General features: G+C 48.8%; 1 protein-coding gene across 1 annotated transcript; it reads left to right on the forward strand.

The window, feature by feature from the left end:
* The first annotated feature begins 2,052 nt into the window (after window positions 1-2,052).
* On the forward strand, window positions 2,053-19,925 carry ubtfl (upstream binding transcription factor, like). The gene is made up of 20 exons (XM_062429337.1): window positions 2,053-2,461; window positions 4,402-4,497; window positions 4,850-5,025; window positions 7,656-7,739; window positions 7,980-8,135; window positions 8,258-8,322; window positions 8,790-8,910; window positions 9,042-9,152; window positions 9,290-9,417; window positions 14,088-14,229; window positions 14,315-14,356; window positions 14,839-14,940; window positions 15,263-15,421; window positions 16,364-16,474; window positions 16,848-16,933; window positions 17,146-17,335; window positions 18,104-18,151; window positions 18,300-18,437; window positions 19,171-19,278; window positions 19,520-19,925. The coding sequence occupies exons 2-20, from the start codon at window positions 4,437-4,439 to the stop codon at window positions 19,598-19,600; spliced, it is 2,109 nt and encodes a 702-aa protein (XP_062285321.1). The 5' UTR covers window positions 2,053-2,461; window positions 4,402-4,436; the 3' UTR covers window positions 19,601-19,925.
* The last annotated feature ends 299 nt before the right edge of the window (window positions 19,926-20,224 follow it).

Raw genomic sequence — 20,224 nt, forward strand, 5'->3', positions numbered from 1 at the left:
TCCTCTCACTCGGCCCTCTAGGCCGTTGTGTCTGGTTTGTGTGTTTGTGTTCATGACGGGCTGTGGACCAGGCAGTAGGGGCTGGTGATGGGGCTGTGGACCAGGCAGTAGGGGCTGGTGATGGGGCTGTGGACCAGGCAGTAGGGGCTGGTGATGGGGCTGTGGACCAGGCAGTAGGGGCTGGTGATGGGGCTGTGGACCAGGCAGTAGGAGCTGGTGATGGGGCTGTGGACCAGGCAGTAGGAGCTGGTGATGGGGCTGTGGACCAGGCAGTAGGGGCTGGTGATGGGGCTGTTGTGGACCAGGCAGTAAGGGCTGGTGATGGGGCTGTGGACCAGGCAGTAGGGGCTGGTGATGGGGCTGTGGACCAGGCAGTAGGGGCTGGTGATGGGGCTGTGGACCAGGCAGTAGGAGCTGGTGATGGGGCTGTTGTGGACCAGGCAGTAGGAGCTGGTGATGGGGCTGTTGTGGACCAGGCAGTAGGGGCTGGTGATGGGGTTGTGGACCAGGCAGTAGGAGCTGGTGATGGGGCTGTGGACCAGGCAGTAGGGGCTGGTGATGGGGTTGTGGACCAGGCAGTAGGAGCTGGTGATGGGGCTGTTGTGGACCAGGCAGTAGGAGCTGGTGATGGGGTTGTGGACCAGGCAGTAGGGGCTGGTGATGGGGCTGTGGACCAGGCAGTAGGGGCTGGTGATGGTGCTGTGGACCAGGCAGTAGGGGCTGGTGATGGGGCTGTGGACCAGGCAGTAGGGGCTGGTGATGGGGCTGTGGACCAGGCAGTAGGAGCTGGTGATGGGGCTGTTGTGGACCAGGCAGTAGGAGCTGGTGATGGGGCTGTTGTGGACCAGGCAGTAGGGGCTGGTGATGGGGCTGTTGTGGACCAGGCAGTAGGAGCTGGTGATGGGGCTGTGGACCAGGCAGTAGGAGCTGGTGATGGTGCTGTGGACCAGGCAGTAAGGGCTGGTGATGGAGCTGTTATGGTCCAGGCGTTGCTGAGGAATGAGATTGACCAGGATGGAAAGCACTTACCAGAGTGCTCATTAGCTGCATCTGGTTACTGGCCTGTTGTTGTGCCTGCTGAGCCTGAACCAGGACTGAGCAGCTGGTTTTAAACTCTTAATAAAATAACTTAACTTTATTGATCTGATGCAGTGACATCAATAACTGTAGTCACAGCTGCAAATCATGGCCCCCGAGGACAAAACACACACACACACACACACACACACACACACACACACACACACACACACACACACACACACACACACACACACACACACACACACACACACACACACACTCAGAGGAACCTCACTCACTGATGTTTGTGACTGAAAATATAAAAACTTCACCGCTGCCTCCAAACCAGCAGGAGCCGGCAGTGAGGCGGAGAGTAGAGCTGGGGGGCCACACTGTCCCCACCACACACACACACACACACACACACACACACACACACACACACACACACACACACATAACACACTCACACTGGGGCTGGGGCCTCACAGCTCCTGTTTACTATGTTTAGTTAAGGAGACATTTCAAATCAAAGATAAAACTAAGTCTGTAGTTTCTGTAGAAAAGTATTTTATTTATAACACACCTGTGGAAACCTGAGCTCAGGTGTATTGATCAGTTTGATGTATTGATTGATCAGTGATTGGACCAAACTTGCGGCTCCGTGTGGGAGGGGAGCTGACTCCGGGACATCAGACCCTGCAGACGCAGCTCTCTTCGGGATGATGCCATGTGAATGCGGGCTGCTGTCCTGCAGGATGCGGGATCACCGCCGCCTCCGAGCCGCTGAGGAGCTCCGCGGGTTGGGGAGGCATCCAGCCGGGCCGGGAGCCAGCCGGGCCGTGCAGCCGCTCTCCCTGCGTCCCCTGTCCGGCTGCTGGGTCCCCTGTCCGGCTGCTGGGTCCCCGGGCCCTGGGCTGCAGGGTCCCCGGGTCCTGAGCTGCAGGGTCCCCGGGTCCTGAGCTGCAGGGTTCCCGGGTCCTGAGCTGCAGGGTCCCCGGGCCCTGAGCTGCAGGGTCCCCGGGCCCTGAGCTGCCTCCCCGGCGGTGCAGCATCTGGACCCGGACCAGGTGGAAGTCATGAAGGGAGATTTACAGCAAAGGACGCTGCTGCAGTTTATTATATCCACATACTGACTGTACTGTTGTGTAAGATACAAACAATAAAATATTACTTCTACGTGTTAACTCATTTTTCAGCGGGTTTGGCTCGTGTTTTAGCCGCTGTCTCTGGTTTCATCCTGTTTTCCCCCGGAGTTCCTCCCCCTGCGGCGCTGGGCGGAGTTTCATACCGGACTAGACGCTCCTTTTGTCGGATCCATTTCGACCTGACTCCCCGGGGTTCACGGCCGAAAAAAACACACTTTGAAAGTCCCGAAATAATCCAAACGAGCACGGTGGTGTGCAGTAATAAGCCGGGGTTCTGCCTGAATTAAAAGGTAAGTAGTAAGTTGTGATTTTAAGCAGATTTCAGGGGTTTTCTGATCGTTTGTCCCCGAGTGTCCCGAACATAGATGGCGGCTCCGCAGTGAAGGCTTGTGGGGCAGCAGCAGCCATCAGACCCGCTCTGCTCCCAAACATCAACACATTCAGCACATTCATTATTCACACAGCAACCACAGCTCACTGCTTCTTCTCTATATTTTACCAACTATTACACACATGTCGACGAATTTTATCATTTTAGCAGTTTTGCTAAATAATGCGATTATGAGCTACACGTGTCAGACAGCAGTTGGGTCGTGGTTCTGGTTCTGGTTCAGGTTTGTCGTGTTTGGGATTTTCTGCGTTTATCCCGCAGTTTGCACATTTAGCCCAAAATGGTGAACGGTAGCTTGTGTGTGCCAGCGGAAGCTACGTGGTGACTCCTGCCGGAGGACGGACGCCATTACCGGGGCAGCTGCAGCCTGACGGCCCGCTGGCTGCAGCTCACGTCCCGCTGCACGCACACGCACACGCCTACACCCAAACTGCGCTCATTCAATCCTCATTGTACAGTAAACAGCTGCTGAGCGGGACGGTTAGTCGTGCTGAACGTTAATCAGTACTGTCAACAAACGGTGAAATGTGTCGGTAAAGTCCAGCAGCACTTAGATTAAAGCTGATATAATGATTTATATGGTGGAGCAGCTCTCTACCGCCGCCGCTGCTTATTATAGGACCAGCACATCACATTCAGCCAGTTACTAAACTTCTTAGTACTAACATAAGAGATTGTGATGTGTTGGATTCATGCAGAACTGATGAGTTACTGTTAAATAAAGTACAAATATGTTCTGTGTGAACACAAATAAACACGGTTTATATAAAAGTTAACAGCTGGACGTCCCTGGAGTCCAGTCTGCGTCTCTGAGGCTTTAAACTTCATTACTGTTAATGATGAGGCTGTAAGTACTGCAGTATTATAGTGATGTAGTATGCAGTATTACAGTAAAAGTACTGCAGTATTATAGTGATGTAGTATGCAGTATTACAGTAAAAGTACTGCAGTATTATAGTGATGTAGTATGCAGTATTACAGTAAAAGTACTGCAGTATTATAGTGATGTAGTATGCAGTATTACAGTAACAGTACTGCAGTATTATAGTGATGTAGTATGCAGTATTACAGTAAAAGTACTGCAGCATTATAGTGATGTAGTATGCAGTATTACAGTAAAAGTACTGCAGCATTATAGTGATGTAGTATGCAGTATTACAGTAAAAGTACTGCAGTATTATAGTGATGTAGTATGCAGTATTACAGTAAAAGTACTGCAGTATTACAGTAAAAGTACTGCAGTATTATGAGTGATGTAGTATGCAGTATTACAGTAAAAGTACTGCAGTATTACAGTAAAAGTACTGCAGTATTATGAGTGATGTAGTCTGCAGTATTACAGTAAAAGTACTGCAGTATTATAGTGATGTAGTATGCAGTATTACAGTAAAAGTACTGCAGTATTATAGTGATGTAGTATGCAGTATTACAGTAAAAGTACTGCAGTATTATGAGTGATGTAGTATGCAGTATTACAGTAAAAGTACTGCAGCATTATAGTGATGTAGTATGCAGTATTACAGTAAAAGTACTGCAGTATTACAGTAAAAGTACTGCAGTATTATGAGTGATGTAGTATGCAGTATTACAGTAAAAGTACTGCAGTATTATGAGTGATGTAGTCTGCAGTATTACAGTAAAAGTACTGCAGTATTATAGTGATGTAGTATGCAGTATTACAGTAAAAGTACTGCAGTATTATAGTGATGTAGTATGCAGTATTACAGTAAAAGTTACATTACTTTATATACAGTTATCTAGTTTAGTCCAGTGGATAATCGATCAGTACGTATGTTGTATTAATTAATGTGTTTTTTTTCTTTGTGTGTGTGTGTGTAGGAGGAGTGGGCGGAGTCAGCTACGTCAGTTGCTGCATGATGAACGGCAGCAGCAGCGTCTCTGCGGCTCAGAGTGCCAGAATCAAACGAGAGCCAGGTAACACACACACACACACACACACACACACACACACACACAGATAGAAACACGTGTGTGTGCTGACATCAATACAAGTTGTGATTTAATAATTTGTAAAATAGTTTAAATTTGTTGATTGATTCTTGTGATTGGACGATAACCATGTGACTCGTGTTTATTCAGTTTAATTTCTCTTAATACAAAATCATCATATTGAGACCAGCAGCTGCTCACAGGTGTGTGTGTGTGTGTGTGTGTGTGTGTGTGTGTGTGTGTGTGCGTGCGTGCGTGCGTGCGTGTGTGCGCGTGCGTGCGTGCGTGCGCGCGTGTGCGTGCGTGCGTGCGTGTGTGTGTGTGTGTGTGTGTGTAGATGATTGGAGTAAGGAGGACTGTCTGACTCTGCTGGAGAGGATTCGGGGGATCCTGCCCGATACAGACGGGATGAAGTATAAAACCACAGAGTCTCATTTCGACTGGGAGAAGGTTTGCTTCGGCAGCTTCAGCGGAGAAATGTGTCGGCTGAAGTGGCAGAAAGTTTCCACAGAGGTATGAACACTGATCTGAGTCTGCTGTTACTGACTTAACCTAACCCTTAAACTCATTAAAGCTTTGAGATAGTCCATTAAAACCTTCAGTATTTTATTATCATCAGTTTATTCGTCAGTTATTCTTCACTTTTATTCTTGAAAACTGAAAAACTGAAATCTGATCGACTGTGGCCTTCGGTTCGGAGCTGAAGTCGTCAGACGGTGCCGAACCTTCATCGTCTTTGGACCTTTAACTGTGACTCCCCTCCTGCTGGTGAGGGTGCAGTGACTCCCCTCCTGTTGGTGAGTGGGCAGTGACCTGTCGGTGAGGGTGCAGTGACTCCCCTCCTGTTGGTGAGTGGGCAGTGACCTGTCGGTGAGGGTGCAGTGACTCCCCTCCTACTGGTGAGGGTGCAGTGACTCCCCTCCTACTGGTGAGGGTGCAGTGACTCCCCTCCTGTCGGTGAGTCGGCAGTGACTCCCCTCCTGCTGGTGAGGGTGCAGTGACCTGTCGGTGAGGGTGCAGGGACTCCCCTCCCGCTGGTGAGGGTGCAGTGACTCCCCTCCTGCTGGTGAGGGTGCAGTGACTCCCCTCCCGCTGGTGAGGGTGCAGTGACTCCCCTCCCGCTGGTGAGGGTGCAGTGACTCCCCTCCCGCTGGTGAGGGTGCAGTGACTCCCCTCCTACTGGTGAGCGGGCAGTGACTCCCCTCCTGTTGGTGAGGGTGCAGTGACTCCCCTCCTGTCGGTGAGTGTGCAGTGACTCCCCTCCTGTTGGTGAGGGTGCAGTGACTCCCCTCCTGTCGGTGAGTGGGCAGTGACTCCCCTCCTACTGGTGAGCGGGCAGTGACTCCCCTCCTGTTGGTGAGGGTGCAGTGACTCCCCTCCTGTCGGTGAGGGTGCAGTGACTCCCCTCCTGTTGGTGAGGGTGCAGTGACTCCCCTCCTGCTGGTGAGGGTGCAGTGACTCCCCTCCTGTTGGTGAGGGTGCAGGGACTCCCTTCCTGCTGGTGAGTGGGCGGTGACTCCCCTCCTGCTGGTGAGTGGGCGGTGACTCCCCTCCTGCTGGTGAGTGGGCAGTGACTCCCCTCCTGCTGGTGAGTGGGCGGTGACTCCCCTCCTGCTGGTGAGCCGGCAATGACTCCCCTCCTGCTGGTGAGGGTGCAGTGACTCCCCTCCTGTTGGTGAGTGGGCAGTGACCTGTCGGTGAGGGTGCAGGGACTCCCCTCCTGCTGGTGAGTGGGGCAGTGACTCCCCTCCTGCTGGTGAGGGTGCAGTGACTCCCCTCCTGCTGGTGAGGGTGCAGTGACTCCCCTCCTGCCGGTGAGTGGGCAGTGACTCCCCTCATGTCGGTGAGCCAGCAGTGACTCCCCTCCTGCTGGTGAGTCGGCAGTGACTCCGCTCCTGTCGGTGAGTCGGCAGCGACTCTGAGCCACTTCCTGAGACTGTTAGGAGCAACATCAGTATTGGCAGCAACCCGTGCTGATAAATCCAGGACTTAAACTTGCCAGGTATTCCTTGCATACCACTTTCCCAGGCATTTGATGGGGTTCTCCTTGATTTTTGGGATAGTTTCTCCTTGGACTTGAAGTTTTGAACACATCAGTCACCTTCCTCTTCCTGATCACCATGCTTCTTGACTTTTTAGACTTAAAGACCATCCTTGCCCATGATGCCAGCTCTCCCAGAGTCTTCAGGATCCACCTTGCCTACACATCTGATGTGGTTGTTATGGTGAGGTCATCCGTAAATCCTCTTATTGGGGGTAGCCTGCTTCCTGCTGCTAATGCCGTGATAAGGGGAGGCTGTGCATCCCGTTAGGATCACTTTTCTAAGTCCTGCCACGTGATGGTGAACTTGGCAGTCCTGAATGGCAGTTTGAATGATCTCAGATAGCTGCTGATGTTTGGGATATGGTAGTGCTCCAAAGCCTTGTCGATGAGGTTGTGGCGTATTGTGGCGTATGCCTTGGCTTGGTTCAGCCAGACTACTGTTAGGTTGCACTTGTTCTTCCCAGCCTCCCGTATCAGCTGGCTCAGTATGGTGGTTCGTTCCAGGCACCCAGAGAACGCTGGGATCTCGCCCTTTTGGATTTATGTGTCTATGCAGCCAGGCTGTAATCCGTCTCGCCAAGACTGAGAACATCTGGGCCTCTACACTCAGAAGAGAGATGGTTCCAAACCGGCTGATCTCAGCAGATCCTTCTCCTTCAGCACCATCAGCCTTTCTTCCACCGTCCAGGCTGCTGGTACGATGCCCTTTGCCCACATTTTCCAGAGGAGCCTACGTAGTAATAGTGTTCATTTCCTCAGGCCGCTTGGTCCTGGGGCAGATGCTGTTGAGTCTTCTCGTTAGTCGTGTTTCACTCCTGGCTGTTACCTTGTCTTAGTGAGCCCCCCCCCCCCCCCCCCATGCGTGGGGTTGCTAGCAACATGAACCTGTGCCAGGTTTTTCTGCAGGTCATCGAGTATCATTAATCCAGTTTGAATTAATTAATTTCCACTTTGTTAACATGTTTGTTATTTTTCTTAAATCTGTGAAACTTTTTAAATACCTGAAGAAGAATCTCTTTAAAGTGAAATATAAAGCTCTTCTAAATAAGCAGCTGAGTGTTGTAATGAATATAAAGTCATTTAAAGGTTTGTGTTTCAGGTTCGTAAATACAGAACGATGACAGAGCTCATCGTGGACGCCATCGAGTTTGTGAAGAACCCGTATAAAGGCAAGAAGCTGAAGGTGAGTCAGCTGATCAACAGCTGATCGTTTAAGTACATTAGTTAACTGAACAGCTGAAGAAGGGATGAATAATCAATATGTCAGAGCTCTGAGTTATAAAATGAATTAAGACACAAAACAAATAAAAAACATTTTGAACCTCTAACTGATTAGTTTATCAATAAAGAAGATCAATGAATATATGTATTTAAGTCTTTACATCCGGATGTTTAAGTGACCTTTGACCCGTGTGTTCAACAGACTCATCCAGACTTCCCTAAGAAGCCTCTGACTCCGTACTTCCGTTTCTTCATGGAGAAACGAGCCAAATACGCCAAAATCCACCCGGAGATGAGCAACCTGGACCTCACCAAGATCCTGTCCAAGAAGTACAAAGAGCTGCCCGAAAAGAAGAAGGTCAGCACGGAGCGCGCTCAGCAGCCGCCAGCCGATTGGCTTAGAAATGATCCTGTTACTAAATCAGTTGCTTTCACATGCTGATCAATAATCAATAATAGTGTTGATTTGTTTTCCTGCAGCAAAAATACATCACAGAGTTCCAGAGAGAGAAAGAGGAGTTCGAGAAGAACATGGCTCGCTTCAAGTACGTCTGACACCTGTCAATCAACTCACCTGACACCTGTCAATCAACTCACCTGACACCTGTCAATCAACTCATCAGAGCCTCAACAACACCTGACTCTTCAATTCATTGATTTCATTTAAGTTAAGGGAAAAGTTAAAAACCCCCGACTGGCTTGTTTTAAACATATTCACGCTGCTTCAGAAGCTCCGCCCCCAAATTCATGGTCACACGTTACCATGGCAACGGCCAAAAGAGAAATCTAGAACAACATGTCAGCGATGATGGTCGCTTCTGTTCCTCTTTCACTTTATCAAATCAGTCCATAGTACACACACACACACACACACACACACACACACACACAGAAACAGAGCAGACTGTGAGCAGATATTCAATGAGTTAGTTGTATTGAACCTTTAAAGTGTGTGTGTGTGTGTGTGTGTGTGTGTGTGTGTGTGTGTGTGTGTGTGTGTGTGTGTGTGCAGGCATGATCATCCAGAGCTCATCGAGGAGAGAAAGAAGTCTGACCTGCCGGAGAAACCAAAAACTCCCCAACAGCTGTGGTACAACCACGAGAAGAAGACTTACATGAAGCTGCACCCAGATGTAAACACACACACACTAATACACACACACACTAACACACACACTAATACACACTGATATACACACACAAAGATGATGATGATGGTGGTGATGATGATGATGATGATGAAGCCTTCCTGTTGTGGTTGCAGGTGAGTCAGAAGGAGCTGAAGGAGGCTCTGAGGAGACAGTGGTCCCAACTGTCCGACAAGAGGAGACTCAAGTGGATCAGTAAAGCTCTGGAGCTGCAGAAGGAGTACGAGGTACCAGACCAGAACCAGACCTGGATTAGACCTGGACTACACCAGAACCAGACCTGGACTAGACCAGAACCAGACCTGGACCAGACCTGAATTATTTTTTTGGTGTATCAGTGTCTGATATCTGTGTGTGTGTGTAGGACAGCATGAGAGTGTATCATGAAGCTCATCCAGATGCGAATACAGACGAACACGTCCGCTCCGTCCTCACGAAGGCAGAAAGACAGCTGAAAGACAAGTTTGATGGACGGCCGACAAAACCGCCACCGTGAGTCTGAAACTGCACTCAGCTAACAACCACGGCACTAACGGCCACGACACTAACGGCCACGGCAGTAACGACCACGGCAGTAACGACCACGACAGTAACGACCACGACAGTAACGACCACGACAGTAACGACCAAGACACTAACGACCAAGACACTAACGACCAAGACACTAACGACCGCGACAGTAACGACCGCGACAGTAACGGCCGCGGCGGAACGACCACGACAGTAACGACCACGACAGTAACGACCACGACAGTAACGACCAAGACAGTAACGACCACGGCAGTAACGACCACGACACTAACGGCCGCGACACTAACGGCCGCGGCGGAACGACCACGACAGTAACGACCACGACAGTAACGACCACGACAGTAACGACCACGACAGTAACGACCAAGACACTAACGACCACGACAGTAACGACCACGACAGTAACGACCACGACACTAACGACCACGACAGTAACGACCACGACAGTAACGACCACGACACTAACGACCACGACACTAACGACCAAGACACTAACGACCACGACACTAACGACCACGACACTAACGACCAAGACACTAACGACCACGCCAGTAACGACCACGACAGTAACGACCAAGACAGTAACGACCACGACACTAACGACCGCGACACTAACGACCACGACAGTAACGACCACGGCAGTAACGACCACGACAGTAACGACCACGACAGTAACGACCACGACAGTAACGACCACGGCAGTAACGACCAAGACAGTAACGACCACGACACTAACGACCACGACACTAACGACCAAGACACTAACGACCACGACACTAACGACCACGACACTAACGACCAAGACACTAACGACCACGCCAGTAACGACCACGACAGTAACGACCAAGACAGTAACGACCAAGACAGTAACGACCACGACACTAACGGCCGCGACACTAACGACCGCGACAGTAACGACCACGACACTAACGACCGCGACACTAACGACCACGACAGTAACGACCACGGCAGTAACGACCACGACAGTAACGACCACGACAGTAACGACCACGACAGTAACGACCACGGCAGTAACGACCAAGACAGTAACGACCACGACAGTAACGACCACGACACTAACGACCACGACAGTAACGACCACGACACTAACGACCACGACAGTAACGACCACGACAGTAACGACCACGACAGTAACGACCACGACAGTAACGACCACGACAGTAACGACCACGGCAGTAACGACCAAGACAGTAACGACCACGACAGTAACGACCACGACAGTAACGACCACGACACTAACGACCACGACAGTAACGACCACGACACTAACGACCACGACAGTAACGACCACGACAGTAACGACCACGACAGTAACGACCACGACAGTAACGACCGCGGCAGTAACGACCACGACAGTAACGACCACGACAGTAACGACCGCGACAGTAACGACCGCGACAGTAACGACCGCGACACTAACGACCGCGACACTAACGACCGCGACAGTAACGACCCCGACAGTAACGACCACGACACTAACGACCACGACACTAACGACCACGGCAGTAACGATCACGACAGTAACGGCCACGACAGTAACGACCGCGACAGTAACGACCGCGGCAGTAACGACCACGACACTAACGATCACGGCAGTAACGGCCACGACACTAACGGCCGCGACACTAACGACCACGACAGTAACGACCACGACAGTAACGACCGCGGCAGTAACGACCACGACACTAACGACCACGACAGTAACGACCACGACAGTAACGACCACGGCAGTAACGACCACGACAGTAACGACCGCGACAGTAACGACCGCGGCAGTAACGACCGCGACAGTAACGACCACGACACTAACGACCACGACACTAACGACCAAGACAGTAACGACCACGACAGTAATGACCGCGGCAGTAACGACCACGACACTAACGACCACGACAGTAACGACCACGACACTAACGACCAAGACAGTAACGACCAAGACAGTAACGGCCACGACACTAACGACCAAGACAGTAACGACCAAGACAGTAACGACCACGACACTAACGACCACGACAGTAACGATCGCGGCACTAACGACCACGACAGTAACGACCACGACACTAACGACCGCAACACTAACGACCACGGCAGTAACGACCAAGACAGTAACGACCACGACACTAACGACCACGACAGTAACGACCACGACAGTAACGACCACGACAGTAACGACCACGACAGTAACGACCGCGGCAGTAACGACCACGACACTAACGACCACGACAGTAACGACCACGACACTAACGACCACGACAGTAACGACCACGACACTAACGACCACGACAGTAACGACTGCGACACTAACGACCGCGACACTAACGACCGCGACAGTAACGACCCCGACAGTAACGACCACGACACTAACGACCACGACACTAACGACCACGGCAGTAACGATCACGACAGTAACGGCCACGACAGTAACGACCGCGACAGTAACGACCGCGGCAGTAACGACCACGACACTAACGATCACGGCAGTAACGGCCACGACACTAACGGCCGCGACACTAACGACCACGACAGTAACGACCACGACAGTAACGACCGCGGCAGTAACGACCACGACACTAACGACCACGACAGTAACGACCACGGCAGTAACGACCACGACAGTAACGACCGCGACAGTAACGACCGCGACAGTAACGACCACGACACTAACGACCACGACACTAACGACCAAGACAGTAACGACCACGACAGTAATGACCGCGGCAGTAACGACCACGACACTAACGACCACGACAGTAACGACCACGACACTAACGACCAAGACAGTAACGACCAAGACAGTAACGGCCACGACACTAACGACCAAGACAGTAACGACCAAGACAGTAACGACCACGACACTAACGACCACGACAGTAACGATCGCGGCACTAACGACCACGACACTAACGACCACAACACTAACGACCACGGCAGTAACGACCAAGACAGTAACGACCAAGACAGTAACGACCACGACACTAACGACCACGACAGTAACGACCACGACAGTAACGACCACGACAGTAACGACCACGACACTAACGACCACGACAGTAACGACCACGACAGTAACGACCACGACAGTAACGACCGCGGCAGTAACGACCACGACACTAACGACCACGACAGTAACGACCACGACACTAACGACCACGACAGTAACGATCGCGGCACTAACGAGTTGATGAACAGGATACTGATGGCAGGCTAATTGACACAATGCTAACATAAGGTTAAAGGTAAAACTTTAATGTCCCAGTAGTGAATGAATGAATACACAAACAATGAAAACATCCCACAGAACACCCAACAGACAGAGCAACTAGACCTGTCAATCATTGCCCATTAAGAGCAGGAATATCTACCTGTTGATGCAGCATTTGGGAATGCTGAACCTTCGCCCTGAGGGAAGCAGCTGAAACTCAGCAGGGTGCAGAGGGTCAGACACAATGAGCCGAGCTTTAAACATGAGCTTCTCATCGTGTAGCTGTTGAAGATTTTTTAAGCCAACACCAGTAATCTTACAACACAGTCTGACCAGCTTTTCCAATTTCTTCTTATTTTTAAGACTAAGATGGCCGAACAGCAAATTACATTAAAAGAAAGAACAGAATAAAACATTTTCATTAAAGTCTTGTCTACATTAAAACTTTGCAACTTCCTTAAAAAAACAAGCGCTGGTTAACCTTTTTACATAGGCCATCTGAATGTATATCAAAGTTCAGCTTATCATCCAGGACAGATATTTATAGTGCTGCACTGCCGTCACCGACTCCATTAATCACACAGAGTGCAGGAAGGAAAATCCACAAACATCTGCATGGTTGTAGCCACATTTATCTGGAAGGACTAGTCACACTAGTTAACATATTAATCCAGTACTGGGCCGTGGTTTTGTTCAGAACCATGTAGAAGACTAACTATAACACAGTCATCTGCGTACTTAAGGATGAAACGAGACGCATTTTACTCCGACATTCATTAGTATAAACACAAATAAAAGAGGGGACAGAACACTATTAACCCGCACTCTCAGTGAGCCAACACACTCTGCTAAGATCTAGATTCAAACGAGATAAAAGCCTATGTGCAAGGACATGTGGCTGAATACAATTGAAAGCAGATGAAAAGTAGGCGTGCATGATTCTTCCTTCCCTCCAGAAGGTTAACAAGTGCAGCCGCAGCATCCTCCACTCCTCTCTCAGCTTTATAGGCAAATTGAAAAGGATCCAATAAATCCTGTAAAGAGTTTTAAAAGGTCAGTTCTTACAATATGCTCAGATGATGTCATCACCAGGGACGTCAAAGCCACAGGACGATAATCATTCAGAGTTTCTGGAGTCCTGACCTTTGCAACTGGCACCACTGTGGATTCCTTCCAGATCCTTGATACCACTAAGCTGCCTAGCACATCCCTCCCTCCCAAGCCATCAGGACCAGGGCTTTTTCTCTCATGAATGCAACTGAGAGATTTACCCACCGTAGCCTGGTCAATTATAACCCATTAAACATATTGATTAACGTGGTGCTTACGAGCTGATTAACAGGATATTATAACACAGGACTAGGTAACAAACAGGATGGATGGCTAATGTTTGTGTGTTTCTTGCTAGTAATGGCTACTCTCTGTACTGCGCGGAGCTGATGGTGAACATGAAGGATGTCCCTAGCACCGAGAGGATGGTGCTCTGCAGCAAACAATGGAAAATGATGACTCAGAAAGAGAAGGACATGTTTCAGAAACGCTGTGAGCAGGTCAGTATGCTAACATGCTAACACCACAGCAGCTTCCACCTGCTCTCTGAGATCTGACTGTTTGTGTCTCGTCTTGTTTCCTCAGAAAAAGAAGCAGTATGACATCGACCTGCAGAGGTTTCTGGAGGTAAAACTGGGATTCATTATTTATTCTAACTTCAGTCCACGGTTCTATAATCTTTATATTTAAGTCATAATTCTTTAAGAATTTAGTATGAATACAAAACAACACAATCTATTTAACACTCAAAACAAATATTAGTTAAATAAAACTGAATTCTAAATTGAGCCTCCAATCTGCCGACCCGAACCATATTTCCTGCAGGGCGGCCTCACAACAACTAACCTGCTGGTAGTGGGAGGGTTCTGCTGGTAGTGTGAGGGTTCTGCTGGTAGTGTGAGGGTTCTGCTGGTAGTGGGAGGGTTCTGCTGGTAGTGTGAGGGTTCTGCTGGTAGTGTGAGGGTTCTGCTGGTATTGGGAGGGTTCTGCTGGTAGTGTGAGGGTTCTGCTGGTAGTGGGAGGGTTCTGACTGATGATCTGACTGTATTGATTCACTTTTAACTGATTATTTGTCCTGCAGCAGTTTGAGGTGTGTTTGATGTTTCCAGAGTCTGCCGGACGAGGAAAGAGACCGCGTCATGACGGAGGAGAAACTGGGCGGGTCCAAATCGGCTGCCAGTCCACACAGAGCCAAGTCTCCTTCTGTGAAGGTCTGAACTCTTTCTTCTTCTTCATATCAATAAATGTTTCTGATGTCACAACAAACAGGTCTGAACACTGTGACATCATAATGTTCTGCAAACAACTCAGGAACAGCTGACTGCGAAGTTCAGATGTAATCAGATGTGATCAGATGTGATCATGTGATCAGATGTGATCAGATGTGATCAGATGTGATCAGATGTGATCAGATGTGATCATGTGATCAGTAACAGAACAGATTCAGTTCGTAGTCTCTGTGTCTTCAGACCTGACCACAGCTGTGTATGTGAGCTGCAGTGTGATTGGTCGGTTCTGGCGTTGTTGTCTCAGGATCGCGGTCGGGAGGCGGAGCCGGAGACGTGGGTTTCTGCCGGAGCGCCAAAAGAGAGACAAGGCGGGAAGAAGACAGTGAAACTTCCAGAAACGCCAAAAACAGCAGAAGAGATGTGGCAGCACAGTGTGATCGGAGACTATCTGGCTAAATACAGAGTGAGTTCATCTCTGTTAAACCTGCTGGTTTACATGATGAACAAATGTTACAGTAAACACAGTGTGTCATGTGACTGCATCATGTGACTGTGTGCATCATGTGACTGTGTGCATCATGTGACTGCATCATGTGACTGTGCATCATGTGACTGCATCATGTGACTGTGTGCATCATGTGACTGTGTGCATCATGTGACTGTGTGCATCATGTGACTGTGTGCATCATGTAACTGTGTGCATCATGTGACTTTGTGCATCATGTGACTGTGTGCATCATGTGACTGTGTGCATCATGTGACTGCATCATGTGACTGTGTGCATCATGTGACTGTGTGCATCATGTAACTGTGTGCATCATGTGACTTTGTGCATCATGTGACTGTGTGCATCATGTGACTGTGTGCATCATGTGACTGCATCATGTGACTGCATCATGTGACTTTGTGCATCATGTGACTTTGTGCATCATGTGACTGTGTGCATCATGTGACTGTGTGCATCATGTGACTGCATCATGTGACTGCATCATGTGACTGTGTGCATCATGTGACTGTGTGCATCATGTGACTGTGTGCATCATGTGACTGTGTGCATCATGTGACTGTGTGCATCATGTGACTGTGCATCATGTGACTGCATCATGTGACTGTGTGCATCATGTGACTGTGTGCATCATGTGACTGTGCATCATGTGACTGCATCATGTGACTGTGTGCATCATGTGACTGTGTGCATCATGTGACTGTGCATCATGTGACTGTGCATCATGTGACTGCATCATGTGACTGTGTGCATCATGTGACTGCATCATGTGACTGTGTGCATCATGTGACTGCATCATGTGACTGTGTGCATCATGTGACTGCATCATGTGACTGTGTGCATCATGTGACTGTGCATCATGTGACTGCATCATGTGACTGTGTGCATCATGTGACTCAGAGCGACCGCAGGAAGGCTCAGCAGGCGATGGAAGCAGCCTGGAAGTCGATGGAGAAGAAAGAGAAAATTCCCTGGATCAAGAAAGCAGCCGAGGACCAGAAACGCTACGAGGTACCTCCTCTTCCTTGACTCCTCCTACCTGAGTCCTCCTCTCTGACTCCTCCTACCTGAGTCCTCCTCTCTGACTCATCATTCCTGACTCCTCCTCTCTGACTCCTCCTTCTTGACTCCTCCTACCTGAGTCCTCCTCTCTGACTCCTCCTTCTTGACTCCTCACACTGACTCCTCCTCTCTGACTCCTCCTTCTTGACTCCTCACAATGATTCCTCACACTGACTCCTCACACTGACTCCTCCTCTGTGACTCCTCCTCCCTGACTCCTCACACTGACTCCTCTAACTCCTCCTCTCACTGACTCCTCTTCTGACCGCTCTGTGACTCCTCTGACTCCTCCTATCTGACTCCTCCTCCTTTCCTCCTGCAGAGGGAGCTGGTGGAGATGAGAGCACCTTCTGCAACTCAGGGTCAGAGGAAGCCGAAGTTTGACGGAGAACCAAAGAAGCCTCCCGTGTGAGTCTGATGACATCATCATTACATCATCATTACATCATCATTACATCATAATTACGTCATCATTACATCATCATTACATCAGCACTTTAATATCAAAGAGAAATGATCAATGTTCAGATATTTGTATTTATTGAATTGTTAAAACAGCTGATTGATGAATGGAGTAATTGATTAGTTGACTCCTCCCCCCCGCCCGTGTGGTCCAATAGGAGCGGGTATCAGATGTTCTCCCAGGAGCTGCTGACCAATGGGGAGCTGAACCACTTCAGCCTGAAGGAGCGCATGGTGGAGATTGGGAAGCGCTGGCACAAACTGACCCAGAACCAGAAGGACAAGTACAAGAAGCTGGTGGAGGAGCAGCAGACGGAGTACAAGGCCGAGCTGGAGGCCTGGATCAAGGTACGGCATCGCACCGTCACCATGGCAACCACAGCATCACACCGTCACCACGGCAACCAGAGTAGAGCACGCCACGCTGACGCAGCACTTCATCAAATAATCAAAATAATTATCAGAATAATCAAACATCAGAATAATCAATTATCAGAATAATCAATCATCAGAATAATCAATCACCAGAATAATCAATCATCAGAATAATCAATCATCAGAATAATCAAACATCAGAATAATCAATTATCAGAATAATCAATCCTCAGAATAATCAATCATCAGAATAATCAATCATCAGAATAATCAATCACCAGAATAATCAAACATCAGAATAATCAATCACCAGAATAATCAATCATCAGAATAATCAAACATCAGAATAATCAATCATCAGAATAATCAATCATCAGAATAATCAATCATCAGAATAATCAATCATCAGAATAATCAATCACCAGAATAATCAAACATCAGAATAATCAATCCTCAGATTAATCTGACATGAAGACTTTAAATTGATCAGATGTTCAAACGAAGGTAAAAAATAACGTCATAGTTCACAGATCTGATTGTTATTGATTAACTGATGATTGACTGATTATTGATAATCAATATAAGACCTTCAGACTATATTAACTGACTGTTTACATGTATGTTAGAACACGTGTTCAGCTTTCAGCCACATCACATGATCTTCATCACTCAGTCTGATCCTTTTCTCCTCTCCTTCTTCCTCCTCCTCCTCTTCCTCCTCCTCCTCTTCCTCCTCCTCAGTCTCTCTCTCCTCAGGAACGAGCCGTCTATAAGGAGTTTTCCACCACGGTGAGTCGACTTTTTTATAATTTCTCCGTCTGCAGATGTAATGAGCTAACGTGACATTAGCAGCCAAGAGCTAATGTGACGTTAGCAGCTGGGAGCTAATGTGACGTTAGCAGCTGGGAGCTAACGCTAGCTGTGTTCTCTCCATCAGAAGCGGCGCAGTACTGCGAAAGCTCGCAGCAGTCCAGGAGCAAAAGTCCGAGTGACGGCGAAGACCAAGGCAGGAAGCTCAAGAGCCGTGACGCCTGGAGTCACCGTTAGCAAGAGGGCGATGGCGTACAGAGCCAAGGTACCGATCAATCAATCACACTATCAATAACACACACTATCAATATGTTTTTATTGAATTTTTGAGTGAGTGGGCTGCTGTGATTGGTCGATTGTTGTGTCAGTTAAACCCTCGGTCTGGTCTGTAGCATAGACTGTATATAAGAAATGTACGTAACATCCGTGACGTCACCCATTGGTTTGTGGACTGCTGCTCGGAGGCCAATAGTATCGGATCTGAGCAGCGCCATCTTGAACATTTCAGGTGCATGCTGGGAAAAATAAAAACAGGGATTCTACTTATATGGGCATCAGGAGGAGCATGAGGCGCCCTCCTGAACCTGTGAACCAATCAACCTGTCAATCACCACGTAGCCACGCCCTAATGCATACCCTGCTTTATCGTCACATATAAAATCAGGGAGGCCAAAATGTCCCAAATGAACATCATACTGCATTGAAGAAGGCTTTAAACTAGCGATTGAGACCATAAACACATTTTGAAAACGTTTACTGAGGTTAGAAATCAAGTGAGAAGTTGGTGAATTCTCCATTGACTTGTATAGAGACGGAAGTCCTTTTGACACCAAAACGGTCGCCCCCTGGTGGCCTTTTGATAGAATGCAGTTTTAAGTTACTTCCACGTTGGCATCATTGCAGAGGACCGGAACTCCCCGCCTGGTCGGTCTGGACTTCCAGGTTATAAACCCTCAGTATCGTCTGACAGGTTCTTACAGTCTTTGTCCCTCCTGCAGCAGGACATGTCCGACTCCGATGAAGAAGAGAAGAGCGAGTCGTCTGACTCTGATGAAGATGACGAGACGTCAGGAAGCAGTGACAGTGATGACGAAGACGAAGACGAGGTAAAATAACAGATTTCCCTCAAAGGGTTAAAACTCGACTCTGATTGGTTCCCAGAAGTTTGTGACATCATAAAACTGAGCAATGAACATAAAGTCTGAATTTTCATCACAATTAAAATAACTCGATTATAAACGTTTATCACCATAGCAACTACTTAATCCACCCTAGCAACCACATAGCAACCACCGGACAGAAACGCTGGCTTGTGATTGGCTGTAATGATTTTTTTGTTTTCCTCAGAATGATGAAGAGGACGATGAAGACGAAGACGATGAAGATCAGTCGTCCTCAGAGGAATCCAGTGACTCTGACTCGGACTAGCTCCGCCCCCTCCCCCTCATTGGAGAGGACCGGCTGTGCAGGCCACGCCTCCTCACATGCCAATCATCCCAGCAGACCAATGAGAGGCGGCGACGTCACCCCGCTGGGCCGCTGACTCCGCCCCCTCCCCTCTGAAGGGGCGGGGCCTGACGGAGCGTTTTGTTACGTGTTTGTTTTTTAATCGAGTGTTTGTTGGTTTTTATCAGACGGACGTTTAAGACGGGTGGAGACGGAAGTGTTTTGTTTTTTCAGAGTGGGGGGGCGGGGTTTGTACAGTCTGATGGGGGTGGGGGGGTTGTTGTTAGTTACAGCTGAGGGCGGAGTCAGAGCTCAGCCTCCAATCAGCTGCCTGCCTGAGAGAATTATTAAAAAAATAATAAATGCACTTTTTCTCATCTGTGTCTGACTTCATTCTGACATCACTGTGACATCACCGCCTCCTCCTCATGAACCTGAGTAAGTGAACTCTTGTGTAGCGATGCAGCTGAAACTCTGACATGAAGAAGCTTAAACACTGTTGATCACTTGACTGAAAGAAATACATTAAATTAAGATGAAGTAGTTAAATCAGTTCATCAGTAGTGATCAGTGATCAGCTGTTAGTGAGGAAGATAAACACTGATG

Source organism: Scomber scombrus, chromosome 11, assembly GCF_963691925.1.
Source record: "Scomber scombrus chromosome 11, fScoSco1.1, whole genome shotgun sequence".
NCBI lineage: Eukaryota > Metazoa > Chordata > Actinopteri > Scombriformes > Scombridae > Scomber > Scomber scombrus.

Coding starts and splice junctions, on each gene's coding strand:
- ubtfl (XM_062429337.1), top strand. CDS start 4,437: ATGATGAACGGCAGCAGCAGCGTCTCTGCGGCTCAGAGTGCCAGAATC. Junction 16,475..16,847: donor AGGACCAGAAACGCTACGAG/GTACCTCCTCTT, acceptor TTCCTCCTGCAG/AGGGAGCTGGTGGAGATGAG. Junction 16,934..17,145: donor GAACCAAAGAAGCCTCCCGT/GTGAGTCTGATG, acceptor GTGGTCCAATAG/GAGCGGGTATCAGATGTTCT.